The 25,795-nt window shown below is 41.6% G+C and overlaps 1 protein-coding gene across 4 annotated transcripts in view; it reads left to right on the top strand.

Annotated features, from left to right (window-relative positions):
- GIT1 (GIT ArfGAP 1) overlaps nt 1–25,795 on the top strand; it is a 164,080-nt gene that overhangs the window by 71,028 nt on the left and 67,257 nt on the right. For all 4 annotated transcript variants that reach the window (XM_063450008.1, XM_063450007.1, XM_063450006.1 and 1 more), the window contains exons 5-7: nt 11,689–11,775; nt 14,196–14,326; nt 18,515–18,609. In XM_063450008.1, the coding sequence (XP_063306078.1) occupies nt 11,689–11,775; nt 14,196–14,326; nt 18,515–18,609 (313 nt within the window). The remainder of the gene's footprint in view (nt 1–11,688; nt 11,776–14,195; nt 14,327–18,514; nt 18,610–25,795) is intronic.

Genomic DNA, 25,795 nt, shown 5'->3' with positions numbered 1-25,795 from the left:
GGCTCAGAGGGACTTATGTCACCAAAATACAACAAGATCTGAGCCCAGAACTGACTGTGTAAATGCATGATATAGACATATAGCTCCTCCTATAGTTAACTCTACCCCCATATACTCTTTACACAATCAGCTGAACAAAGCCTAACTTCCCTTACTTATTAGACCACATGGCTCACCCAGAACAATGGAGGAGGGGGGAAGTGTTTTCAGTTTCTGCATTCCTGCATTTGCTCAATACGGTGTTGATTGTATCTTAGCTACGTGAAACTAACTAACTGATACACCATTTACACATATGCCACATGGCAATCTTGTCCTAGTAAATTTATTTTTACTGAGATTCCACCACATTCCCCCCTTTGATGCTTCTGATATTTGACAATTCCAGATGCATCACTTAACCATAGTTTGCTTACACCTCAGGTTGCCATGAATCAGAACAGACCTCTTAGCATCCTTACAAATTCCTTCAGCACTCCTCATTCTGAATATATTCTCTCTGGGCTAAGGGTTCATACTTGCAAACAGCCATTACATGCGCAGCTGGTTTCCTTTCTGTCGTGCTCTCTATGACACTCTGTATGGACCTAATTACCAATGGAACCAAACATGGTAGAAAGAGACACACTATAATCAACATGACTCCTCCTACCAATGTCTTGATCCCTCCAAGCTGCTCGTACCTACTTCCAAACCAACTACTAGAATTGTACCCGTTCCAGGCTTAAGTCGGTACATGCGTCAGTTTAGCCATGTGGCTTGTGAGATCAGCCACTGCCTGCCCTTCATCATCTATGTGCAGACAACAGTTGCTGAGATTGAACTTTCCACATACACCTCCTTCTATTTGCACTGGAAGTGAATGGAGGACTTTATCAACAGCCCAACTGGTTTACCTGGTAAGAAGGCTATGTGCTTTACAGAGGAATCCATAATTGCCTAATGGTAGAATGAGGCTTGAATCCCTGTATTAGAATACAATAACACTTCATGGGCATACAGTTTGGCTGTTAACCAGTTCCCTCACATATTACATCCCTCCTATTGGCAATGAAGCGCGCTAAGGTAGCCAGTGCCACTCATTATCTTCCCAGCTACCTACATTCAAGGATGCTAGCTTCTTTTTATGATTCACATCATAAACTTTAACTCTCAAGGTCTCTGCTGTTTCAATTGGCAACAAGAAGAAGGATGGTTTGAGCATACCTAATACACATGCCCCTTCCCAGTCCTGTGGTAACTCCGAATATACTTTCTTACCACAGATCCAGTACAAATTTGCTGGGGCTCTCCAGGTAGATGTGATGGATAGGTCAAACCACACATCCTTTAAATTGGCGTATCTAGCAAACGGGTTAGATGGTTCTGAGACATTTGAAGCCGACCACCAAGTTGTATTCTTCGTATCATCATCATAAGCTTTTTGCCCTAGACAAGTTAATTCTCCTACAGAAGTATTATACATCATTCCTTTCCTCGCTATGCAAACATAACCTATGATGGAGGTCTTTAATCTCCACTCAGATTTACCTCTAACACTCATATGATAATCGGCTTGTGTAGATATTAATTGGTCAACTGCTCCAGAACCGGACATTACCTCCTTTGCTTCCCAAGGCCATTGGTCTCCCATGTTAGTACCTCCACACACATAGCAGTTGGTAACATTAAGACTACCGGCAATACTTTCGGCTAAATCTATGAACAGGTTTTTAGCATTATGGGGGATCTTATTATCTATACTCATCTCTTCATAAAAAGAATGGTATACTTGATGAGTTTGGGAGGTTACCGTATCGGTCTCTATCCCTATAAATAATATTGTCCCAGGATCTAAACCCGTCCCATATATTTGGAACCCAAATAAGTTACCGAACCTATCTATGAATCGTTCAGGATTATTTATGAGTATATGGACTGGGTTACATTCCCTAGACTTACAATATGGCTTTGTAGGCAACTTAGTAACAATCATATCCTTATCTACTGTCGGTCCCCAAGTTGCCCACCCCACACAAGACCAATATGGGCAAAAGTTATATTCCCTATCTGGGCATCTCGGATTTACATACTTGTTTTTACTACTGGGACAAATATATTTATCATTAGACCCATACGTTCTCTCCCACTTAAGATCCCCACATACATTCCACGGCTTTCTACCACTTGATATTGCTTTACATGCATCAAATAGCAGAACACCCGAAGAATGTACGGTTTCTAACTCAGTTTTATTTATTAGGGTCCCCTGAGGATCTCCATTCCTGAGGGTCAACCAAATTGTACGGGGTTGATACTCTGGACTGAAGCACTTAGGTTCTCCTACTCCTAAATGGCACACACTATATTCTATATTTAAGTATCTACATCTTGATACATCTCCGTTACATTCATATTGTGAATGCCAAATTAGGGTCTGGGAAATATGGTTACCTGTTCTTGTAGTCTTAATGCATACCTCACAGCTAGGAGTGTCGGTACCTCTACCTTCCTGAATATAAAAAGACACAAAAATACATATTATCAAAAACACTTCTTTCGACGTCTTCATCCTCAGTCTTCGTCCGTGCGATGGCACCTCAGCTTCCAGGATGTAAGGGCTGCAGGGAATGGAGTTCTGCTCGTCTTCACAGGGGTCCCTTCGAGACTTTCCTGGCTTTTAATAACACATTGGTGAGCGGACAGGCATTATTATGGCCGTCAAAAACACTCACTTGTAGATCTTTGTTGATGTTCCCTTTTAACAATATTATCTTCGCAAAAAAAAAACACTTTTAATCCAACTCGGTCACACGCTTCAACTGGATCTTGCAAGGATTCTCTGGATCTATGGTAGCTTGTCAGGAATCTGCCGCTGTTTTTTTTTTTTTTTTTTACCCTAGAGTGATGAATCCACGGAGTCACTTCTACAACCTTTACAACTGTTGGGGTAGATAAAAGAACAACATAGGGACCTCTCCACTTGGAACCTAATGGAACAGTGTTCCATTTTTTTATCCACACTTGATCCCCTAGATGGCAAGAATGAACAGGTGGATAAATATTCACAGGTAATCTATCTTGTACCCATTTCTGTACCTCCTCCATAGTTTTACCCAACTCTACAACCTGCTGCCGGGTAATTCCTTCTCCCAACTGACTCAAATCCCCCGTTAAGTTACCAAGTATGGAAGGTAGATGCCCATACATAATTTTTCAGCAGTACCCCAGAAACAAAAGAAAGCATCTTTGAGGTCTAGGAAGGTATAGTAGGTTGCCCCACCTGGTATTAAAGCAAGCAGATTATAGGGGATGGGTACCACTGGGTGTATATTGACTACTGCATTATTAACTGCGTTTAGATCTTGTACAGGATGATACTCATCTGATCCCGGCTTCTGAACAGGTAATAATGGAGTGTTCCAAGGGGAGGTACAGAATTTTAGGATGTCATACTTTGCACACTTATCCACATAGGTTTGTATATTTTCCTTAGCCCTCTATAATATATGGTACTAACTAAGGCTAACAGGATATGCTCCAAGCTTTGATTCAATGTGTATTGGTGGAATATTGCGAGCAAGTCCTGGAGGATTATTCTCTGTCCATATTCTTGAAATGTCAAATAAGGATTCATCACTCTTAGGGTCTGTATTTGTTATTATAGAGTAGAAGTGCCATTCTTCTTCCTTTTGCACCGATACTGATATTATGCCTGGTGATCTATTAAACTTCAGAGACATTGATCCGTTGGGTTTAAAAGTTATCTGGGCTTGAAGCTTTAATAATAGATCTCGTCCTAGAAGCTGAACTGGACACTCCAGCATATATAGGAACTGGTGCTTAACCAAATGGCCTCCTAGAATACAAGTATGACTCCTGAGAATTGGTCTAGCAGCGCTTTTCCCAGTAGCTCCTATCATAATTATAGTCTTCCTGAAGGAGGAGCAACTAGGTTAGTTACCACAGAGTACTCAGCACCAGTGTCAATCATGAAAGAGCTCCTCTTTCCCTCTATTGATACATCGACCATAGGCTGCACTCGGCTAAAGGGGGATGGAGCCCAGTCGGTATCAATAGTCTTCCATGACAGTGTCAGCCAGACCGACAAAATCTCTATCTTCTCTATCCCTTAATCTCTGGGTAGGGGAATAGTATCTACTTCCCTGAACACCTCCTCTGTTACTACTGTCATTCCCTCCAAGACTTTCTCTATAGCCACCTCTGTAACCATCTCGTAACCTTCTCTCTTGTCTTATCTATAACTTGCTTTATATTCCCTCTGTGGGCAGTCACTTTTCCAATATCCTTCCTCTCTACAATACGCACAGTGATTCCTACTTCCTCCCTTACTCAGGCTATTCTCAACTCCTCTATTCACCTCCCTTCCCTGTCTCTCTACACTTATGATAGCTACAGCTAGCATATCTGCCTTCATCCTCATTTTACGTTCTTCCTCCTGCTTTGTTTCAATCTCCCTGTTCATATACACCTGAACTGTGATATGGACATTCCTACAAATCCCTTTAACTTTAGCAATTTTCTTTTGATATCACCTTGGGTCTGGCTGACAAATGCTGAGTTGTTCATTCGAGAGTTCTCAGGGGCCTCTGGATTAAAAGGAGTATATAAACTATATGACTCCAGCAATCTCTCATAGAAAGCATTAGGTTACTCGTCTGCTTTCGTAAAGGAATTATGGGTCTTCCAATTAAACAGATCAGTCATGGTGAACGGGACATAAACAAATACAGGGTCTGCCAACTGTAATTGACCATTAATATCAATGTGTGGTGGACCAGGGGTAAGCTGCAGTGGCATTTGTAAATGTCAAAGTTGGAGGGCACCGGTCATTTGTCAGGTTAGGGTGGGACTTAGATAGGGTTGTTTAGTCATAGGTTCCGGTCGGGGAGTGGTGAGGTAGGTGGAAATGGATAAATTAATTTTACTGGTCAGTAACTTGGTTAACAAAATGTTTCGGACAGGGCTAGGAGGAGCCTGACCAGTAACCAAAAATGGTAAAAGTGTATTCCAGCGTCCTATACCATTGACCATTTCATCCAGTTGTATTTCAAAACTAATTTACTGTTACTAAAGGCACACAAGGCTCAGTAATTATAGTGTTATGTCAGTGGTTATGGTGTTTTCAGTGGTTATGGTATTATCAGTGGTTATGGTGTTTTCAGTGGATTCAGTTACTGTTATTAAGAATTCTCCTCACAATTTTGACTGCTAATAATAAAACTGAATACAAAGAACCAGTTGGGGGGGTAGGTAGGCACAGAAAAAGGAGGGGACAGGCATCTGAGAGCCAGAGACAATTAGAGCACAGGGGGACATACCAGCTGCACCAGTTTTTGCTAAAGAATTTAGTTGAGGGATGGTCAGATGGGTCAGATTCCATTGGGGATGGACAGACCAGTTTTGATAACCATCTAGTAACACAAACTGTGTTAACAGTCAAAAACTGGTCATTCTCTACTACATAAGGTAGTCCCCAAAATCACACACATTATATCCCTTTTTAAAGTTATTTAGCATACATTCTAAGGGATCAACAATCTTTAAATCGGCGCTGCCATACTTAGCAACGGAGCGTCTAATTCAAAGAAACACAACAAACACACCTACAACAGTCACATTTGTTTCCCTGGCAACAGCACCATGTGGCACAGTTACTAGGTCAAACTCATACAACAAAACATACAGGGAATTCCCGTACACACACAGCTGTTACACCAGTCACTAAGTAACTAATACTGTGCCCTTTGGCGAAACTATACAGTCACCCACGCTTTAATTCTCTATATATGAATTACCCGTCTATAACACACCCCAGTAACATCGTCTTTTACAAATAGCGGTTACAGTACGGTTAGCATAAGTCAAAGCACAATTTAAGGTCACAATACAATTATTAGTGGTTATGGTGTTAAACATGCATTAGACGACAATGATTAGTACTTATATACAGTGTCAGTAAATATACAGGGTTATGGTACCGTGCACTATGATACAGCAACACACTATTAACACTCTCGCTAGACGGCTGAGCTCGCGCTATCTAACAAGATATACACTTTACTAAACAATCTTTAACACATTTACAATCCCAACTAAACTATTGGCCAGTACCTTGAATGGACTACCTAAAACTATATACACCCGTTTTGGTTAGCCACACTGCCCAAGCACCACATATAGCGAACTAGAGGACCGAATTTACACAGACGCCTCTTAGTCTATTACTCTATCAAAAATCTAGTGGGTTCCAAATTTACACGCCTTCCCACTTAGCCAAGATAGGTTGAGAGCTAGCGAACCGAATTTACACAGACGCCGCTTAGTCTCCCGGTCCCTCCTACCTAGCGAACGTAATATACACCCTAGAACGCTAGTCTAGACAAGACACCGGTGTCGGGCTCGGGCTATTTACACCAGAACCCCGCCTGACTAACCAAATCAAACGGTCTTACTAAAGAGCGTTCGATTGAGCGGTGCGCCTTCGCTCCTTCCCTCCGACAGAGGGGGCAGATTCCATACACAGATTTAAACCCCTTTTGGGCCTACCGCACAATCGGTATACCCCTAGTGGGTCTGCCGTCTAAAACAGCAGTTGTCTTACCTCCTCGTTCCTGAACCTGGGTTCACACTCATCGACGGGGACACCCCAGCACTTACTACGTAGAGGCCGATGATCTCCTGGACAAAAGACCAGTGGCGCCGAGACGAAGGGAGGTCCACGCAGAAGTTCAGGGGTGCAGCCGTAGAGAACGTGGGCAAAGATAGACCGTCTCACGCCTCTGCTTCTCAGCTACCGTTGAACGATGAGCTTCCCGGCCCAATGCACCAAATGATACCGGAGAAACTGACGGAAGCCAAGCACAGAGAGATGGACACAGGTTTCTTCAGGAAGGAAGAGATTCTTTATTCGATTCACCGACCGGGGCTCAGAGGGACTTATGTCACCAAAATACAACAAGATCTGAGCCCAGAACTGACTGTGTAAATGCATGATATAGACATATAGCTCCTCCTATAGTTAACTCTACCCCCATATACTCTTTACACAATCAGCTGAACAAAGCCTAACTTCCCTTACTTATTAGACCACATGGCTCACCCAGAACAATGGAGGAGGGGGGAAGTGTTTTCAGTTTCTGCATTCCTGCATTTGCTCAATACGGTGTTGATTGTATCTTAGCTACGTGAAACTAACTAACTGATACACCATTTACACATATGCCACATGGCAATCTTGTCCTAGTAAATTTATTTTTACTGAGATTCCACCACAATACCAAACACTAAGAACCCCTAAACATACTGTGCAGCAGGATGCACTGCTGTCATTGCAGCCCAGGGTGCAGTAGTAGCGTACCTGCACTGTCAGTATGCCTCTGTATTACTGTCAGTATGCCTCTGTATTACTGTTATTAAGTACATCCTCTTAATGTTAGCAATTTTAGAATAAATCCATAAAACACCTATAAGTACAATGGTGCTCTTGTTAAGGTAAAATTAAACTATGCATATGGAACTAGCACACAGTCCTGTGTTTTATGTGATGATCTCTTTTTTATTTTTTATTTTTTATGTATTTCTAATGTATGGTCTTTTGTAGTTGATTATGTTTGAAAATTATTTGTGTTGTATAGTCATGTTGTGGATTGGAACATGTTGTAGTCACTAGCTATTGCCTTTTTTTATATTTATCTAAAGGCTGATTATTTATATGTATTTTGGCTTCTAAATATTTCTGACTACTCCAATTCATAGTACATTAGGGATGAAGACATGCACAGTTAACCGCATGACGGCCTACAGGTTGTAGCTGATTTTCAGATACAGAGCTCCTCACTCCTATTCCCTCTACCTCTAAGCCAGCCATAGGACACTGTTCCCAGAAGCCAGAGGGAAGCAATACGGTTGAACAGAGGGATATTGGGGCCTTAATTCAACGGTAACCTCAGGTCAAAATGGACGTTGCAGAAGGTTTGCATACTCCAGCTGCTCCGCCAGCACTGACCCAGGCTCAGGTCACACCACACTCAGACCAAAACTCACTCAGGGAGCCTCAGGAGAGCCAGGCCCAACTACCGTACAGAAAACCGTTAATGGAACATCGCAAACATACAAAATACATAAATACGCAAAAATACAGCTTTACATTTACCAAGGTTACTTAAAATCACTTATACTAGCAAATAAATATTATGATTCATTTCCACCATATAGCCATATTGTGTTGAGTCCACCACTATGTCGCAGTATCCCAATATCGGTGGGTCCTACACTAATTTTAACATGGGAGATTTACATGCTAACTTGCAATACTTACTTGCAGTATAAACTGCTACAAGAGACTCCTCAATTTAAGCTTTCCTGTGATCACCTCCATAGGGGCATCCATAGTAGGGAGGGGGGGGGGGGGGGGAGTGCTCAGCCCAATAGGAATCTGGTCTGGATTCCAAATCTACAGAAAAAAAGTGGGAATTGGGGCACACCCAGAAAATGCATTTCAAGCAATTGGACTGCTGTAAAGACCAAAACATATACAAAATACAGTTAAAGGAACAGCGCAAACACAAACAAAAATACAGCCTTACATTTAATAATCCCCTAGCTTGGCAAATAAATATGAGGATTCAGTTCCACCACATGGCCATATTGTGTTAAGCCCCCGACATACATTTCCAAGCAGTGATGCTACCTTAAAGACCAACTACCAAACAAGACTTGCAAAACCTGCTACAGGACATTCAGCGACTTCTAGCTGCTGACCTGGCTGCACTCAAGACAGATATGCAGACTGTTACAGAAAGGGTGCAAGCAAATGAAGCAAAGATCAGGGAGGCACAAAGCGATAAATCCACTATGCAAGTCAATCTGACTCAGATACTGGCCACTCAGTTGTCCATGCAGGAGGATCCTCATTTTTGCAACTAGGGATCGACCGATTACTGGTCTGTCTGATATTATCGCCCGATATTCTGAATTTTCAGCAATATCGGCATCTGCCTTTAAAGATACCGATAATGCAGACCAGGGCCGCCATTAGGGCATGAAAACCGAGACGGTTGTCATAGGCCTGGTGTTCCTGGAGGGACCGCAGCACATTCTTACTTTCCTTCCCTTCAGCTCTCCTGTCTAAATATTGTGAGTCCTGCAGCGGTCAGAGCGGTGCCACTGGTTACCGTGGCAACGCTCCACACTGCACGCAGGCTGCAGGACTTAGACAGGGGAGCTGCTGAGAAGGGAAGTAAGAGTGTTGCAGAGCCCCCTCTGTACAGTCCAGACCACCAGGGAATGCCATATCCCCTGTCCCCGGCCAGGTAAAAAGCAGGGAGGGGGGACTAAAACTAAATGTAAAAAAACTAAATATTTGTTAAAAAAAAAAAAAAGAATACCCCCCCCCCCCATTTTACACACATTTACACACACACTCTGCATTCATTATATAAACACACTACACAAACACACTGCATTCACTCTATATACACACACTGCATTCACTATACACACACTGCATTCATTATACACATACTACCCAAACACACTGCATTCACTTTACACACACTACATAAACACACACTGCATTCACTAATCAAATACTCTCACTGCATCCACTGCGCACACATATATTCTTGAAAACATAAAAAAAATCTGACTGGCATGTATAATTTGTGCATTTACCTTAATAAAAAAAGATTTGCACCTAAAAAAACAAACAAACCCATAAACATGTTCAGTTAACATAATTTGTGTAGAAATAGTTTATTTTTTCAAAACGGTAAATCTACAGAATATCGGTATCGGTAAGTTATGGGCTATCGGCCTGAAAGTTCAGATTATTGGTATTGGCTCTAAAAATAAAATCAATATTGGTCAATCCCTAGTCACAACCATGTAAAAATCCACGGCATACCCTCTACCATCGCTACAGAGAAAATGCAACACTATGTCTGAAGACTCCTGGCCTCCATATTAGCCCAGCTGTAGCCAGAAAGATAGTCATTGCAGGGGTATATGACTTCCTACCTTAAATAAATCCTCTACCCCCTTTATTGGAAACGTAGTCATTCACTGTTCCTTACTGCAAGACAAAGCCCATATAATGACAGCGTTATGGGGAAGGACACCCCTGCTGTTTGAAGAATCTCACCATCTGTTTGGAGAATCACAAATCTTCTATCCGGACTTAACAAGAGCCACACTTCAATGGCGCAAATCCCTAAACCAACTCACGAGCCGACTGTTCTCCGCAGGTGTAGCCTACAGGTGGGTAACACCTAGATCTCTAATAATCTCCCACAATGGATCGGGCCATAAACTCTCCTCTGGAGCTGAAGCATCCACCCTTCTCTCAACACTAGGTCTAACAAACCTGGACTCTACCATGGCCCCCAGCAGAACACATACCAGTCCTGGGACCTTGCAAGTGTGGCACTTTTCGTTCCAAGAGCTGCTACAGAAGCTCCATCTGCTTCATGACTGCAACGTGTGAAGAGGACAACCACTCCTGTCCCACTGAGACCATCACAGATATGTCCTTATTTTCGTAAAATTGCTGTTGCTGCTTTCAATGATTACACGTGGAACCTATTTTGAGCAACCCTTTTTAGGGCTGCCCTCACCCGGGTCATATCACCGTGCTCTAGATCTATTCCAGTTTAGCCAATATTGCACTTTCAAATTGATCAATACTCTCGGCTGTCCCCTTGCTTGGGGGTACTCTTTCCTCACAAGTAGCCTTGTATTCTCTTGATTCTACTTCAGCTTTGATTGAAGGTATCTCCCTAGCAAACCCTACTCCTTAGCCTCCAACTGCGCTACTAACTCTGAACACGTTCATAAGCAAGGTAAGTTAGTCAAGCGTATTAGTGTTTGATGAACCTAGTATATCTTGACTACAATGGTTCAAACAGGTTATGTGTATTCTTTGTTTGCTTTTGATCTGTATATACTATGGACCCTCAGCCTAGGATTTGAATACTACGAATACAACTTATTTTATTGCTACATATATATTCTGTATATCTCCTATGTATCTACTCATGATAACCAAAAAAAGAAAAGTGCAATTTTTTCATGATGTTTCATTATGTTGTAAACTCTTTTATGCAATTGAATTGTTTCTAACGACATGTCTATCAATGCACAATTAAAATAAGTGTTAGCTTGTAGAACATATCTGTGATTTTTTTTCTGACAGCAAACTCTGTAACATATGACATTTCGTAATGATCATTCTGGTTCCTGCGGCTGCCTTTGTAACGGCACCTAAGCTCCACTGAGCGATTGTTCTAACAGATGTTGGAAATCGTTTAGAAAAAAAGAAGTCACATTCGTTAGTTTACATTTTTTTATGGGTTCCTAAGTGATGGATAATAATTGGAAACTGTTTTTGTTTTGTTTTGTTTATTTAATATTTAAGTGAATAGATATATTTATGTAAAAAGCTGACATGTTCACTCCTGTTAAACCATGTATCCTAGAGTTATCTAACCAGTTTTACAAGAGATATAAGAACGACTTAGAATTTCTTTAATTCTCATCTAACATACAATGGCTAAGCAGTGTGCTTGGATAGCTGATGTTCTCAGCAGTGGTGGTACCGACATACAAATGATTTTACACTTGGAAAAATATGTGTAATTGTTCCTTCATCTAATTGTCCTTTTTGTGTGTTTTTTTTTTCTTTTGCAGCAACTTCACTCTAGCGTGCGTACTGGAAACCTGGAGACTTGCTTGCGTCTGCTCTCCCTCGGTGCTCAGGCCAATTTTTTCCACCCGGTAATCACTCCCCTGATTGCTCTGCATTCTTATGCACTGAATAAGCGTTTAATAGATACTTCCTGTGAATGCTGACTAATAAATGGGATGTGCAAAGCAGCAGTTAGGAGACACATAGCAGAGGTTGCTAATTTTATTGTTAAATGATTGTTAAAACGTATAGCACGGTTGTAGGGGGAGAGGGGTTGTCTCTGTAGTGGTCTTGTTTTCTGTATTTTCTTGCTCTTTGTTTTAGTTTTTATTCAAACAATTAGGGCTCATTTACAATCTTGTCGCTACCTTTTAGTGACGTGGGCTCTCATTAATGTGTCTATCACTACTTTTAGAGAGTTTACCGACTGCAAAATTAGTTACATGGGGTTGGCTACTGCCGCCAGGGCCGCCACCAGAAATTTTAGGGCCCCTGACAAAGCACAAGGTCTGGCCCCCTTGGGTATTCAACCCTATCGCTGCTTTTATGCTCTGTGTCACCCAAACTACTATAGCTTAAAGGGACACAATAGTCACTCAGACCACTTCATCTCATTGAAGTGGTCTGGGTGCAGTGTCCCTGTCCCACTTGCAATGTAAATGTTGCCATTTTAGAGAAACTGCAATAATTACTTTGCAGGACTAAGAATGCCTCCAGTGGTTGTCAATCAGACAGCCACTAGATGCACTTCCGGGATTCTAGCAGACTCTGAGTCCCCTAATTGACGCTGAACATCCTCACGCTTTGTAAATAGAGGGCACTATAGTGTTACATATTACATATTACAGATATGTATTCCTAACACTATAGTATCCCTTTAATGAAGCCGTTTTTGTGTATAGGTCATGTTTCTGAAGTCTCAGTGCTCAGTTCACTGCCATTTAGGAGTTAAATCACTTTTGTTAGTGTTTTTGTAGTCCTAGCCACACCTCCTCTTTCTGTGACTGACGCCGCTTGCATGAAAAAAAAAACCTGATTTCATTTTCAATAAGATGTAACTTAAACTAATGTTTTTTTAATGTCCTGCTCTGTAAATTGAACTTTAATTCCATACAGAAGGCTCCTATATGGTCTAGCAAGCTATTAACAGAGAAGGAGATAAGAAATTCTAAATTAAACAAAATTTGCGACATAGGAAGTGTTTAGGAACGCTGTGCAAGTCACATGTAGGGAGTTGTGACTAGGGCTGCATTACTACAGTGATTTAATTCCTAGATGGCAGGGAATTGAGCAGTGAGACTGCAGGGGCATGATTTATACACCAAAACTGTTTCATCAAGCTAAAGTTGTTTTGGTGATTATAGTGTCCCTTTGGTCTGGTGGAAAGAAGGTTAACAACAGTTAAATCCCCATACACCCTATATAAACATAGAAATTAACCTTGTCGCTACTAGATGGTTGCCACTTGCCTTTTGCTACATGCCACACAGGGTGAAGAGCCCTTCCTCAGGTGTGCTTTTCTGTGGTTTTTGGGAGTCGTTTGTTATCCGTAGAAGCTGCTGTTAGAAGCGATTGACTACGAAAATATATTTAAATGCAAGGTTGTATATCTCTATGGTGATTTGTAGATGCAACAAGCCATGGTTGTTAATAATAATCGTTTTCAATACTATTTAACGGCTAAATTGTAAATGAGCCATGATGTGGACCCCTAGAGGGGTGTTAGTCACAAGTCAGATGAAGCAATCACACCTGCTGAAAGTCCCATTTTAAAAAAGCCACAACCCCTTGTGGATTAAACATTTTTTTTTTAAATTCTTTATTTTTGTAGTGCCTAAAGTTATTGCCACGACAGCAGATACAAGCCGATGGTATAACAAACAATATATAGTTCCATGTCATTCATTGACAGCACAATTTATTTTTAAAAACGGGAGCAGGCTAGGTGTAGATGTCTATAACATTAGTTTCAATCAAGCTGGTGGCTACGAACGGTAGGATAGACATTTTGAGTAACATCAAGAATGTATAAAGGTTAACATATGGTATACAGGCTGAGGTAATTCGCTGTATTGTAGGTGTGGATTGAACATTTTACCCCACATTGAAGAAGGGTTGAGAGGGAGGAGAGAGTTTGCTCAAAGAAAATTCTCCTTTTATATTGCATCCAATTTAACCACTCGCCACCCAGCAAAACTAAAAACAATAAAGTAAGAATGCAACCGGGTGCCCTAATACGTTCAATATACTGATTTCACCTTTAAAAAGGTAAAGTAGCTGAATGCAGGACGCCCTGTTTAAAATCATTGCTAATTTATTTAGAAGAAAAATCCCCAAGTCATTAGAACATATAACCAGGGACATAAATATTCTGTGTTTGAGAGTGAGCCTGGAGATTGAGTATGAGGTTTTAATCCTGTCTGGCCGTGTTATGACAGTGTATTGCCCGAGGCTGTGTAAATAGTACATATGTTTGTAACAACTATGATTTTTTTCTTTTTATTAATAGGAGAAAGGCACTACACCCCTGCACGTAGCAGCAAAAGCGGGACAAGTTCTCCAGGCTGAACTGCTAGTAGTATACGGAGCTGATCCAGGTGCGCCAGACGTTAATGGGAGGACGCCAATTGACTATGGCAGGTAAGGGCGTTTAGTATACAGCATATGTTTACAAAAATGTCCACATAATTAAAAAAAAAAAAAATATCTTGACCCTGGGTGAAAATCAAGTTTACCTGATCCCTGCATGGAGAGCTGCCCGCCTGCTGGTCTAAATCACACCTTTAAAAAAAAAAAAAAAAAGATTTTTTAAGCAAAATAAATCCAAATTTAACACAAGTGTATTAAAAACATGCCCAAACAGGAGTAGTATGCCTTATTAAATGTCACAATACACAGTCTGATGGAGTAATAATTTTGATTGCTAAGTAGTGGTATAACATAATTCACTTGCACTGGCAATATACAAAGAGAATTTAGGAGTAAAAAGAAATGCATTCTTACTCTTTAAGACCATATTCTTATAACTTTTAAATAAAACCATGTTTGAAGACCATACTTTACTCACGTGAGGAACAACCAGTTGTTATCCCATTGCTTTCTGAAGCAGTGTGGATAAATGTGGCAAGCACTTAAATATAAACAATAAAAGTGAATCTATATATCCAAAATCAATGTGATGTGGATGAAATTGTGCATATAAAACCAGCAGCACTTCTCCCAAAGTGAAACACAAATTCGACAAAAATACCCAAAATAGAGGTGCGCTTGGAAATTATAATTAAACAATCTTTTCACAATAAACCTTGTAAGTAATAATAAAAACACGTAATCGTTCAGACCATCTGACTTTTACATTGATAAATTGGTGAATTAAAATATGGCTAGTAATCACACTCACATGCTCCACAGGCTGATTTGCCCTGGCTATGGGTAGTAATAGCTCCAATTGCGAGGGATGTATCCCACAGCTCCCAGGGTCTTCTGTCACACCATGTCTTTGCCTTTAATAATACAGGTAGACACAAGGGATAACAGGATTTGTCTCATAGAATCCACATGTTGCCAGTTTACTCTAGCACTATGTCACTTCTGGTTTAGCATTGCCACGTTTGTGTGATGTTGCATCACATATGGTGCCTGGTGGGATAAATACAGTTACAGTTTGTTTTCAAGACGATGCCAAATAACTGCATTGAAAACAATTGCTATAAAGAAGTCTGGCTCACAGAATGCTAGATTGGTAATAGCACAGTTGCTTAATGGTTTTACCTTTACTATACCACTGGAATTATGTCAGTCTTAATGTTCCCCGAGATCCATTGACAAAAATAACTATTTTAAATTATAAACTTTAATTAATGAGAACATTACATTGGCATCAAAGCCACTTTTAAAACTGTTTTCTCTTTTCTTTTTAAAGGGATTATATAGTAAAAGGGATACAAATATGTATTCCTTACTCTGTTCCTCCCTCTGTCCTCCCCAATCCTTTCTGTACGTACCCGATTCAAGCCCCCATCTCCTTCGCTGGTAGCACAAGCACATTAGGCCCTTCCTATAGGAAAGCAATGCTTCAATGCTTTCCTATAGGGATTTAACTTGCAGAACGTGAGGATGTCCAACGTCAGTTAAGGGACCAAATGTCGCCTAGCCAGCATGAAGTGCCTCTAGTGGCTGTCTGATTGGCTCTAGAGGCAGTGTTAGTACTGCAATGTAATTATTGCAGTTTCTCTGGAACTGTAATGATTTACAGTGCAGGACTAAGGGGGACTGGGACATTGCACCCATACCATTTCAATGAGCTGAAGTGGTCTGGGTGCCTACAGTGTTCCTTTAACCCCTTAAGGACACATGACATGTGTGACATGTCATGATTCCCTTTTATTCCAGAAGTTTGGTCCTTAAGGGGTTAAGCATACCCTACACCACCTCTGTTAGTTTGTCAGCCAAATTCACAGTTTTTACCACATTAACACAAAGCATACCATGCATGTGTTTGTAGTAAAGTTTCATCCTCTGATATTTAAGTAAATGATGCATACTTATTATTATTATTATTATTTTATTATTTATATAGCGCCAACAAATTCCGTAGCGCTGTACAATGGTGGACTAACAGACACATAATTGAGATCAGACCACTGGACGTACAGGAACAGAGGGGGTTGAGGGCCCTGCTCAATGAGCTTACATGCTAGAGGGAGTGGGGTATAGTGACACAAACGGGTTAAAGTAGGGGAATTAAATAGTTTGTTAGAGAAGGGTTTATTGAGTGCTTGGTAGGTCATTTTTGACAGTTGCAGGAAAGGAGTCATGGGGTGGGGGATGAGAAGCCTGCTGACAGTTTAATTGATACGCTTTAAGGAAGAAGTGAGTTTTCAAAGATTTTTTGAAGGAGTGGAGGCTGGGTGAAAGTCTGATTGAGGAGGGAAGGGAGTTCCACAGAATAGGTGCAGCCCTAGAGAAGTCTTGAAGGCGAGCGTCAGAGGTGGGGATCCGGGCAGAGGATAGGCGTAGGTCTTGGGATGAGCGCAGGGGTCTCGACGGGACATACTTGTGTATGAGGGAGGATAGGTATGTTGGAGCAGCATTATGTAGGGATTTGTAAGCAAGTGACAGAATTTTGAATTGGGCCCTATATCTAACTGGAAGCCAATGCAGGGACTGACAGAGCGTGGAAAATACTTGAAAATTGTCATCATGCATTATTGTTCTTTCAAATGAAGTCTAACATAAATTATAGCATGTTGTGTATTAATGTCCAATGCATAGATGTGTTGATACACCTTTTTACACATGGTTCCATAGGAGTCATGTTTAACCCTCTTTGGTAAGAAGCACAGCTGTCACAGGTAATCACATGACAGTGAGTGTTTACATCATGCACAAGGCCAAAAATGCCTCCTGCGGGTATTTCAGACCTTGCATCTTTATAGCAGACCAAAGAGGGCTAAAGATGGTGCCCCCATGCAGTAATGGTAAATGAGAAGATGAAGTATAATACATTAATTCAAAACTACAATATCAAATTTATTATTGTTATTATTATTAATACAAAAATATGACTGTTTACCGTTGGCATACATACACAATCACATTTAAATGTCTTCTCTGCAACTTGTTGCCCAGCTTAGTCAAATCTGTTAATCCATTCAGTTCATACTCCTGCATGTAGTTCTCATTAAAGGATTAGGTTTTTTTAACGCAAAATTAGCCTAGCTGCAAAAGACTCAAAGTTTTGATGGAATTTAAATTGGTCCTTTATCACTGCACATGTTACGGGTCTCTTCCTGCCCAGCAGGGCAAATAACTGCTGCAGTGATTTTTAAAGCACAGCTCAGACAGACACAGCTGTGTGCATGTTCAGCTTGCGAAAATATGAATCGTGCTGTAAATACACTCCGAGCAGCTACAGTAGCGTTGTTATCTGTGTATTCAGCATTTATAGTCATTATATTTGGTGAATGTAACTGTTGCTGGGAGCTTAATTACATATTGCATAAATCCCTGCTGGATAGTTGACCAATAAAAAAAATCCCACCCAAAAAATGAAAAAAGACCATATTGAGTGTCTCTTAGTTGTTGGACCCTTTTCTGGGTCCGGTTGCAAAATTCCATCCTGTGCAAGTGCAGTAGTATTAAGAAATGTAAAACTTCTAATTTCTTTCTTTTATCATTAAATTTAAAGTTTGCATATTTTTTGTAATTACTCATTTATGTAATGCATTAACAATTGTGTTAACTCCTTGCATATTGTGTCCCTTTAAACCTTAATGGTATGGAGAGGGTCCTAGACATAACATTTTCAGTAAAAAAAAAATAAAAAAGGAAAAATAAATGTAAAAAATATTTATAGCAAATTATTTTTAAAACAAGAGGAGCTACAAACCCCTCCACCTTCCCCATGGAACTATAGGACTATGAAGTTTCCCTTCACTGCTATTAATATTAATCTGTTTGCAGTCCTGACAATCGCATCACTAAAGATCCTGTCCAAGAATGGAGTGCTTTATTCATTAAGTGACATTGGTTCTGTGTCGGCATGCCATTGATAAATAAAGAGAACATTCCGTGCAGGCATACACTCGTAAGCTCTTTTCCAAGGTTAATATTTATGTTCCGCCAAAGGTAAAGGACACAGAAATCTTCTCCTTTAAGAATAGAAGGAAATTTCGTACTACAGTAGGATTTGCGTTGCGACAAAAATATAAAATGTTAACATCCCAGTGATTGTAACATATTCATCAATATGCCTTACAATAAAACTTTGACGTAGATGACTGTTACCTACTTCGATATTTGACCAAATACTTTTTTGTATGATAGGCAAGCAGGTCACCACGACCTGGCAGACAGACTAGTGGAGTGTCAGTATGAGCTGACGGACAGGTTGGCGTTTTACCTCTGTGGGCGCAAGCCAGGTGAGTTATCCACAGTGCCTTTATAGCATGCCTTGATGACACAAGCTCCGGTGTAATTATGTTCTAAATTTTGGTGGGATTAGGTGCATTATGTCGTTCCAGCATTACAGCCATCAAGGGAATGGCAAAAGAACTCTTCCCTCGTTGTAAGCCAGCATGTACCAGAAATCTCAGTTTCATCCAGTATGGGCAAGAATTTAATTTGCTTGTTGACACTTATAAATGGAAGATTATGTCATGTGCCCTTCTGCAGATTGTCTTCACAAAACCACAGTGGAACTAAATCCCCACTGCTAACAGGAAGATATCTTTGTACTCATACTAAATGTGATATTTTCCTGGCTTTTTGTAGATAAAATGTTAGTGCTGGGAAACAAATTGCTCTCTTGAGCAGAAGTACTGAGCATATGTGTTGTCTTTGGAAATCCACAGACGATAAGTCTAGGAGAAAATGTTGTGGCAGTTTTTACAGCGTTTTGCTTTTTTTTACGAGTTACAAATTCTATAATAGCTGTAGATTTCAGCACAATGCAGGCACTCTTTGCTTTACTTGTTTCAGTAATATTGGCACACACAGCAGTTCCAGTGAGGGCAATAGGGGGTACGCAATGAGAAAAATGTCACACACAGTTATGATCAGACTTTTATTAATGATTATGTATCTTTGAGTTTTAATTAGTATGCCTCTCAGCAGAATGTAGTTGTTCTGGGATCTATATCATGTCCCAGCAGTCCTAGCACTATGAACACTGCCTTTTCTTAGAAAAGGCTGTGTTTACATTACTGCCCAGTATCACCTATAGTGGCAGTCACTCAGACGGTCACTGGAGGTGCTTTCTATCTCAGTACTGCACAGTGTGCAGCAGTGGCGTTCAGAGTCTCCATTCTCTGCATGGAGACGCTGAGCCCTCCCCAAAGAGATGCATTGATTTAATGTATCTCTATGAGGTGTTGCTGAATAGTGATTTGGTGTGCATGCACAATAGCTTCCCAATGCTTTCTTATAGTAAAGCATTGGATTGGTTGAGATCATCAAGACTGATTATCTCAGCCATAGAGGTAGAGCCAGCCGCGGTGTAACCAGTGCAGCAGTGGAAGAAAGGTTAGTAAATTACCTTTCATCTCCACAGTAACCTAATGATGTATTCCAGTACTATAGTGTCAGGAATACATGTGACAGCTGTAACCAATAGATTTGTTTTGGGCTGAACTGCAGTTCACACAAATTTGAGTCGATTAGGGGATCTGGCAAACTCCAAGCCGATATGTACCCAAATCATTGACCCTACCGAGCCACGCAGTGTTGAAAATGTTTGGATTGGAATCAAACTATTCTGTCCATGGGTCCCCAAAAAATGATTGAGGGGAGACCGTCACTAAATGTTGGTTTTATAATCACACCAATAGAGGGTAAGCAATAAGAATATAAAGATAGCAAAGAAAAAATACACCTGTACAAGATGGGAAGAAAGTTTGTCTCAGCCGTGCCATTTTTCCCCCTGATAATAGAATTTTTTTTAAACCTGAACATCGGCCAAATGTCTGTTCGGCTTTTCGTGCATATATTTTGCAGTACAATGATTGGAATATTTTCCTGCCACTTTGTTCACAGATCAAATGAAAAAAAAGGGAAAGAGAGGAAAAACAGGAGCAGGAAAAAAAAATCTTGTCTTTCCCCCCCCCCCCCTTTTTTTTTTACTTGATCTGTGAACAAAGTGGCAGGAAAATATTCCAACTGAAAAATATGTATATGAAGTTTCAAACCAACATTTGGCCGATATGCGAGTGTATAAATGTTTCTTTTATCTGCAAATAAAAAAACAAATGGTACAGCTCACATAGAACTAGCAATGTTGGGTTAAATTCTATACTCCTTTCATTTGTGTTTGCATTTCTTTATTTTGTATCTACATGATTAGAAAATGTTTTTTTTCCCTTCGTATAGTGGCAGTACTTACAAGTGGGATGTTCCTTAGGATTCTGGACAAGAAGCTCCCCCTTCTTTAGAATTTAAATGCTGTGCTCCGCCTGCTGCCTCCATATAAGCTGTAACTCAGAGACACTCACCAGTTCTTCTTGTCCCGGCAACGGGACGGACAGGTTCCCCCACAGTGCAGGTGGAGATTTGGTGCATTCAGCACAGGTTGCTGACCGGGAGGTGAGTGCCCGATAGTTTCCCGGGCGGGAACTGAGCGGCAACAGTACTTCCGGGTTCGCGTTACGGAACGTGACCGGGTACTGTCTTTTGTGGTTTTTTCTGACTGAGTTCCCAGGCGGTTCTCCTTCATTGCTCATTACGCATGCGCACAGCGGTGGAACGCACGCCCGGGAGGCTTTGCGTTCCACCAAACACAGAATCACGCTACTGAGCATGCGCGAAACGGTGTTTGGCGCCAAATTTAAAATTTGGATACATGGCTGTGCAGGACCTTCCTGACCCCAAGGGTGGGTGTACAGTTCTGGTTCTCCGTGTCACCTGCCCTCCTACACGGATCTTAGGTGATTTAAGGTGAGGTTTAATTATTGAACTCTCCTTTTTTTTTTCACCTTTTGTTTTTATGCATGCTTCTAGAATAAGTCCTATGTCTCCAGATAAGACAGATATAGACAAGATGTCAACTTCTGTTCCAAACACCACAAGTAAATCTAAGCACTTATGTTGTCTGGAATGTGCGTTACCTCTACCTGACGGATGTCGCAAAAATACATGCAATCAGTGCGCAACGGATCGGCTAGTAAAAGCCGAGCAGACTGATATGGCATCCTTCCTGGGCTGGTTTCAGGAAAATTTGTCCCAGACATTTGAAGCTATTCGGGAGAAACTGCCCACACAGCGTAGGAGGAATAGATCTCCTTCTGTGTCTGACGTCTCTTCGCCTTCGGATATTTCCAGCCTGGCTTCAAGTGTGGAGGAGGGGTTTCCACCAGAAGAGCTGAAGAAATGTATTAAAGAAGTGACGACGGCGGTACACGAAACTGAACCTACCAAGGGTAAGGTTAAAGGTTTCCCAATGTCTCCTTAAATCTTGGATCTCCATCATAGAGAATGAAAGAATCTTGAAAGACGTACGTTCAAGTCAAGCTACAGTCTGGAGAAAAATGGGAAGATCTTCCTAAGTGGATGTTCAGATTGACCAGCTATCAAAGAAAACCACTATACCCATTGGCGAAGTCTCAGGGCTTAAAGACCCAATGGACGAACGGACCGAAACTTCGTGTAGTAGAATATTCCAGGCCGCAGGATATCAGTGCAGAGCTGAATTTGCAGGTTCAGCGGTCCTCAGAGCTCAGAGCGTTTGGCTACTAGCCCTGGAAGATTCCATTATGGGAAATCTGATACAGATCCTTCCCATCTCTTGTTCCTACTGAAAGATGAGTTTTCTTTGTTTATCAGCGAGGATTATGGGTTTGTCGTCAGTAGCCAGAAGAGCTCTTTGGCTACGAACATGGACAGCTGACTCTGCGTCTAAGGCATCCTTATGTGAATTACCCTTTGAAAGGAACAAAAAATTTTTTTATTTTTTTTTGGCACTCCTTTGGAAGACATTGTTAGACAGATGTCTGATACGAAGAAAGCCCTGCCTCTGGATTCAAGAACCCAGGGATATTAAAGTTTTCAGTACAAGGGTCAGAGGTCCTTTCGTTACCAGGGCGGTTTTGCAGGTTTCAAAAGCATGATGGCCTTTGGCCATACCAGCCTGAAAATCCCTGATCTCGTCAGATCTCAGAAGCCATCCAGACTCGGGCCTGGTTAGTACTTGTATGGGAGACCAACTATGTACCTCAAATAAACAGCCAGTGGTCTTGACAGGAATCCAACAGGCATGACAAAAGAGGAAGTTTTGACAATAAGAATGGGAGGACGCCTTCGGTTCTTCACCCAAGACTAGGAAAGAGTGCTTCATAGGTGGATTACAAGAACCATTTCAGAAGGTTACAGAATAAAGTTTCATCGAAACCACGTCCATCCTTCCTACTGTCAAGCTATCCATCAAGAGTAAACAAATTCTCTTTTTCTTTAAGAAATGTGGTAGAGAGGTACCCAAACGTTGGGTATTTCAGGGAGTTTACTCACGCCTTTTTTTCTGGTTCAAAAACCAGATGGAAACTGGTAAACACCTGCTTACCATGACAGAAGTTCCGTATGGAACGTTTTTTGTCTTTTGACACACATTTTACAAAGGGAGATTACATGGCAGAGTTGGTTTAAATATGCTTATCTCCTTGTACCGGTTTTAGAATCTTCCCGGAAGTTTCTCAGGTTTGCGGTTCTAGCAACACTGGCTTATTGGTCTAGTGGTATGATTCTCGCTTCAGGTGCGAGAGGTCCCGGGTTCAAATCCGGAAGTGCCCAAGCATTCTTGTTTCAAGAAAGCGAAGGATTCTCCATTTACATTTAAACTCTTCCCTTTGGCCTGTCCTCAGCTCTTCGAGCTTTTACGGAAATCCTGGCATCCATAGCAGTGGTTTTATGTCTGAAAGGTATCTCGATTGTTCCATACCTGGACGTTTGGTTCCTGAAGGCCCAATAAAGACAACTGCTAAATCTTCATCTCACGATTACAATGAAGGTTTTAAGAGATCACGGTTGGATCCTGAACCTGGAAAAATCCAAGCTGACGGCGTCACGAAGTCTAGAGTTCTTGGGTCTTAGAGGAAATTCACAGTCCCTCTCTCTTTTTCTACCATTAGTGAAACAATTGAGGATTTTAAAAGCCGTATCAAAGCTGCATAAAAACCTAAGTTCAATCAGAGATGCTATGAGGTTCTAGGCCTCCTCGCTTCTGCAATCCCAGCAGTGGCTTGGGCAAAGGCAGAAGCAATACCATTGCAATGGGACATCCTTTCCCAATGGACACGAAAACAGGGAGATCTAGACTCTCCCTTCCACCTATCCAAAAGGGTGAAAGGACTCCTGAACTGGTGGAAAAACAGAAGCAAAATCCCAAAGGGCCTATCGTTTGCTCAGAAACAATGGTTTATGATATCCACATATGCCTCCCAGATGGGTTGGGGCGCCCATCTAGCTTCTCAGTTCCGTCAGGGTCTTGGAACAGAGTGGAGTCAGGCGCTTCCTGAAGTTTCAGGGATTAATGCGGTTTGGAAGGCACTGGTTTCCTTCCGTTCAGCCATCACAAATCAGGCAATGAGGATTCAGTCGGACGACGCCACTACAGTGGTTTTTTTCGCCAGGGTGGCACGAAGGTAAAAGCTCTTCAAAAGCTCTGCTACCTCATATGTCTTGGGCTCAAGCGAATCTTCTCGCTATATCAGCTACCCAGGTCAGAGGGTCTCTAAAATTAGTTCAGACGGCCTCAGCCGTAGACTTTGGTCCCAGGCAGACTGGGCACTGTCAAGCTAAATTTTTTGGCGCTGGGTTCACGCTTCGGCAGGCCGGAGATAGACCTGTTTGCCACAAGGAGATACAGGAAAGTTCAATGTTTTGCTTCTCTCCATTCAGGAGAGTACCCAGTTGTCCTAGACGGTCTATCGATACCTTGGACCTTCGACATGGCTTCTGTTTTCCCTCCTGTCGCTCTTATACCACGGATTGTTCATAAGTAAGATGAAGAAGGCAAGTAATTGGCAGTCCTGCCCTTCTGGCCGAACAGGAGTTGGTTTTCGGAAGTGGAAAACTTGACAATCTCACGTTGGCATCTCCAGTCTCTTCTCAAATATTGGAGAATGTGACTCTCCCCGTGGAAACTCTGGATATTTTTCACCTGACTGCATGGTTGCTGCAAGGGTGATCCTTCAAGGCCATGGTCTCTCTGACCTTTATGTGATGTGTTGCTGTCTTCTGTCCGCGGGTCCACTTCGTAAATCTATTTCAGAGTTTGGATGAAGTTCAGAACCTGGTGTTCACTTCGAGGTTGGATCCGGCCAAAGCCTCTATCCCGGAAAGTCTTTCTTTTTTGCAAGATGGGTTTGAAGCCGGCCTGGGAGTTTTACGCTCAGAGGCCAGATTTCAGCTCTAAATCACTTCCTGGTTCGGGGCTTTGCCTCAAACCTGCTTTTTCTAAGATTTCTTAAGTCCATAAGGCTTAAGAGGCCTCCTAAGTAGTACCTTTCCCTACTTGGGATCTGTCTGGTGCTTCGAGCCCTTTGTGAACCACCATTTTAACATTTACTGGAGGTTCCTATCAAGTTTCTTACTTTCAAGATGGTTTTCCGGGTGCCTATCGCCTCTGCTAGTTGAGTAGGTGTGATCCGAGCTCTCTCTTTCTCTCCGGAATTCACCTTTTTCATCGCGACTGGGTGGTCCTGCACACCAAGCCTTCTTTTTTGCCTAAGGTTTTTTCTGGTGCTGCGATTACCAACCTATTGTCCTACCGGGGTTTTATCATTTTCCTACGTCGGATCTGGAAAGAATGTGACATCTCCTAGATGTTAGAAGATCCCTGAAAATCTGTCTTCAGATGACTCAGGGATTAGATCCTTAGATCTATGTGTATTCTTTCATGGCGCTAACAGAGGTTGTGCTGTCTCAGGGCCCTCTTTGGCCTGATGGCTAACGTATACAATCAGGTTGGCTTATCAATCCAAAGGGATTCCCCTTAGTTTCCCTTTAAAGGCTCGTGCCTCTAGAGCTATGACGACCTCCTGGGCTGAAAGAGCAGCCGCCTCTCCTGCAGACATCTGCAAAGCTGCTGCTTGGTCTTCCTTACATACTTTTATCAAGCATTGTAGGCTGGACGTATTCTCATCATCTGAAGCTGCTTTGGGCGTAAGGTGCTACAAGCTGTGGCCTGCTGAGTTCCCACCCTTTGTTGTTTGCAGGGGTCTTGCTATATCCCACTTGTAAGTACTGCCACTATACGAAGGGAAAAACAGTAATTTTACTTACCGTAAATTCCTTTTTTCTTAGTATAGTGGCAGTACTGGCTTTCCCTCCGCTTTCAAATAGATTAAATTCTATGCATCATTCGGTCTCCGTTTTGGTTCTTTTGTATTACTGGTGAGTGTCTCTGAGTTACAGCTTATATGGAGGCAGCAGGCGGAGCACAGCATTTAAATTCTAAAGAAGGGGGAGCTTCTTGTCCAGAATCCTAAGGAACATCCCACTTGTAAGTACTGCCACTATACTAAGAAAAAAGGAATTTACGGTAAGTAAAATTACTATTTTTTAGTTCAAGCATATATAAATGTAATATTGTTACATATCCGGTGGTGCAGTGATATACAC

Source organism: Pelobates fuscus, chromosome 1 (genome assembly GCF_036172605.1).
Source record: "Pelobates fuscus isolate aPelFus1 chromosome 1, aPelFus1.pri, whole genome shotgun sequence".
NCBI classification, from domain to species: domain Eukaryota; kingdom Metazoa; phylum Chordata; class Amphibia; order Anura; family Pelobatidae; genus Pelobates; species Pelobates fuscus.
The sequence above is the reverse complement of the archived record's forward strand: the minus strand, read 5'-3'. Positions and strand labels throughout refer to the sequence as shown.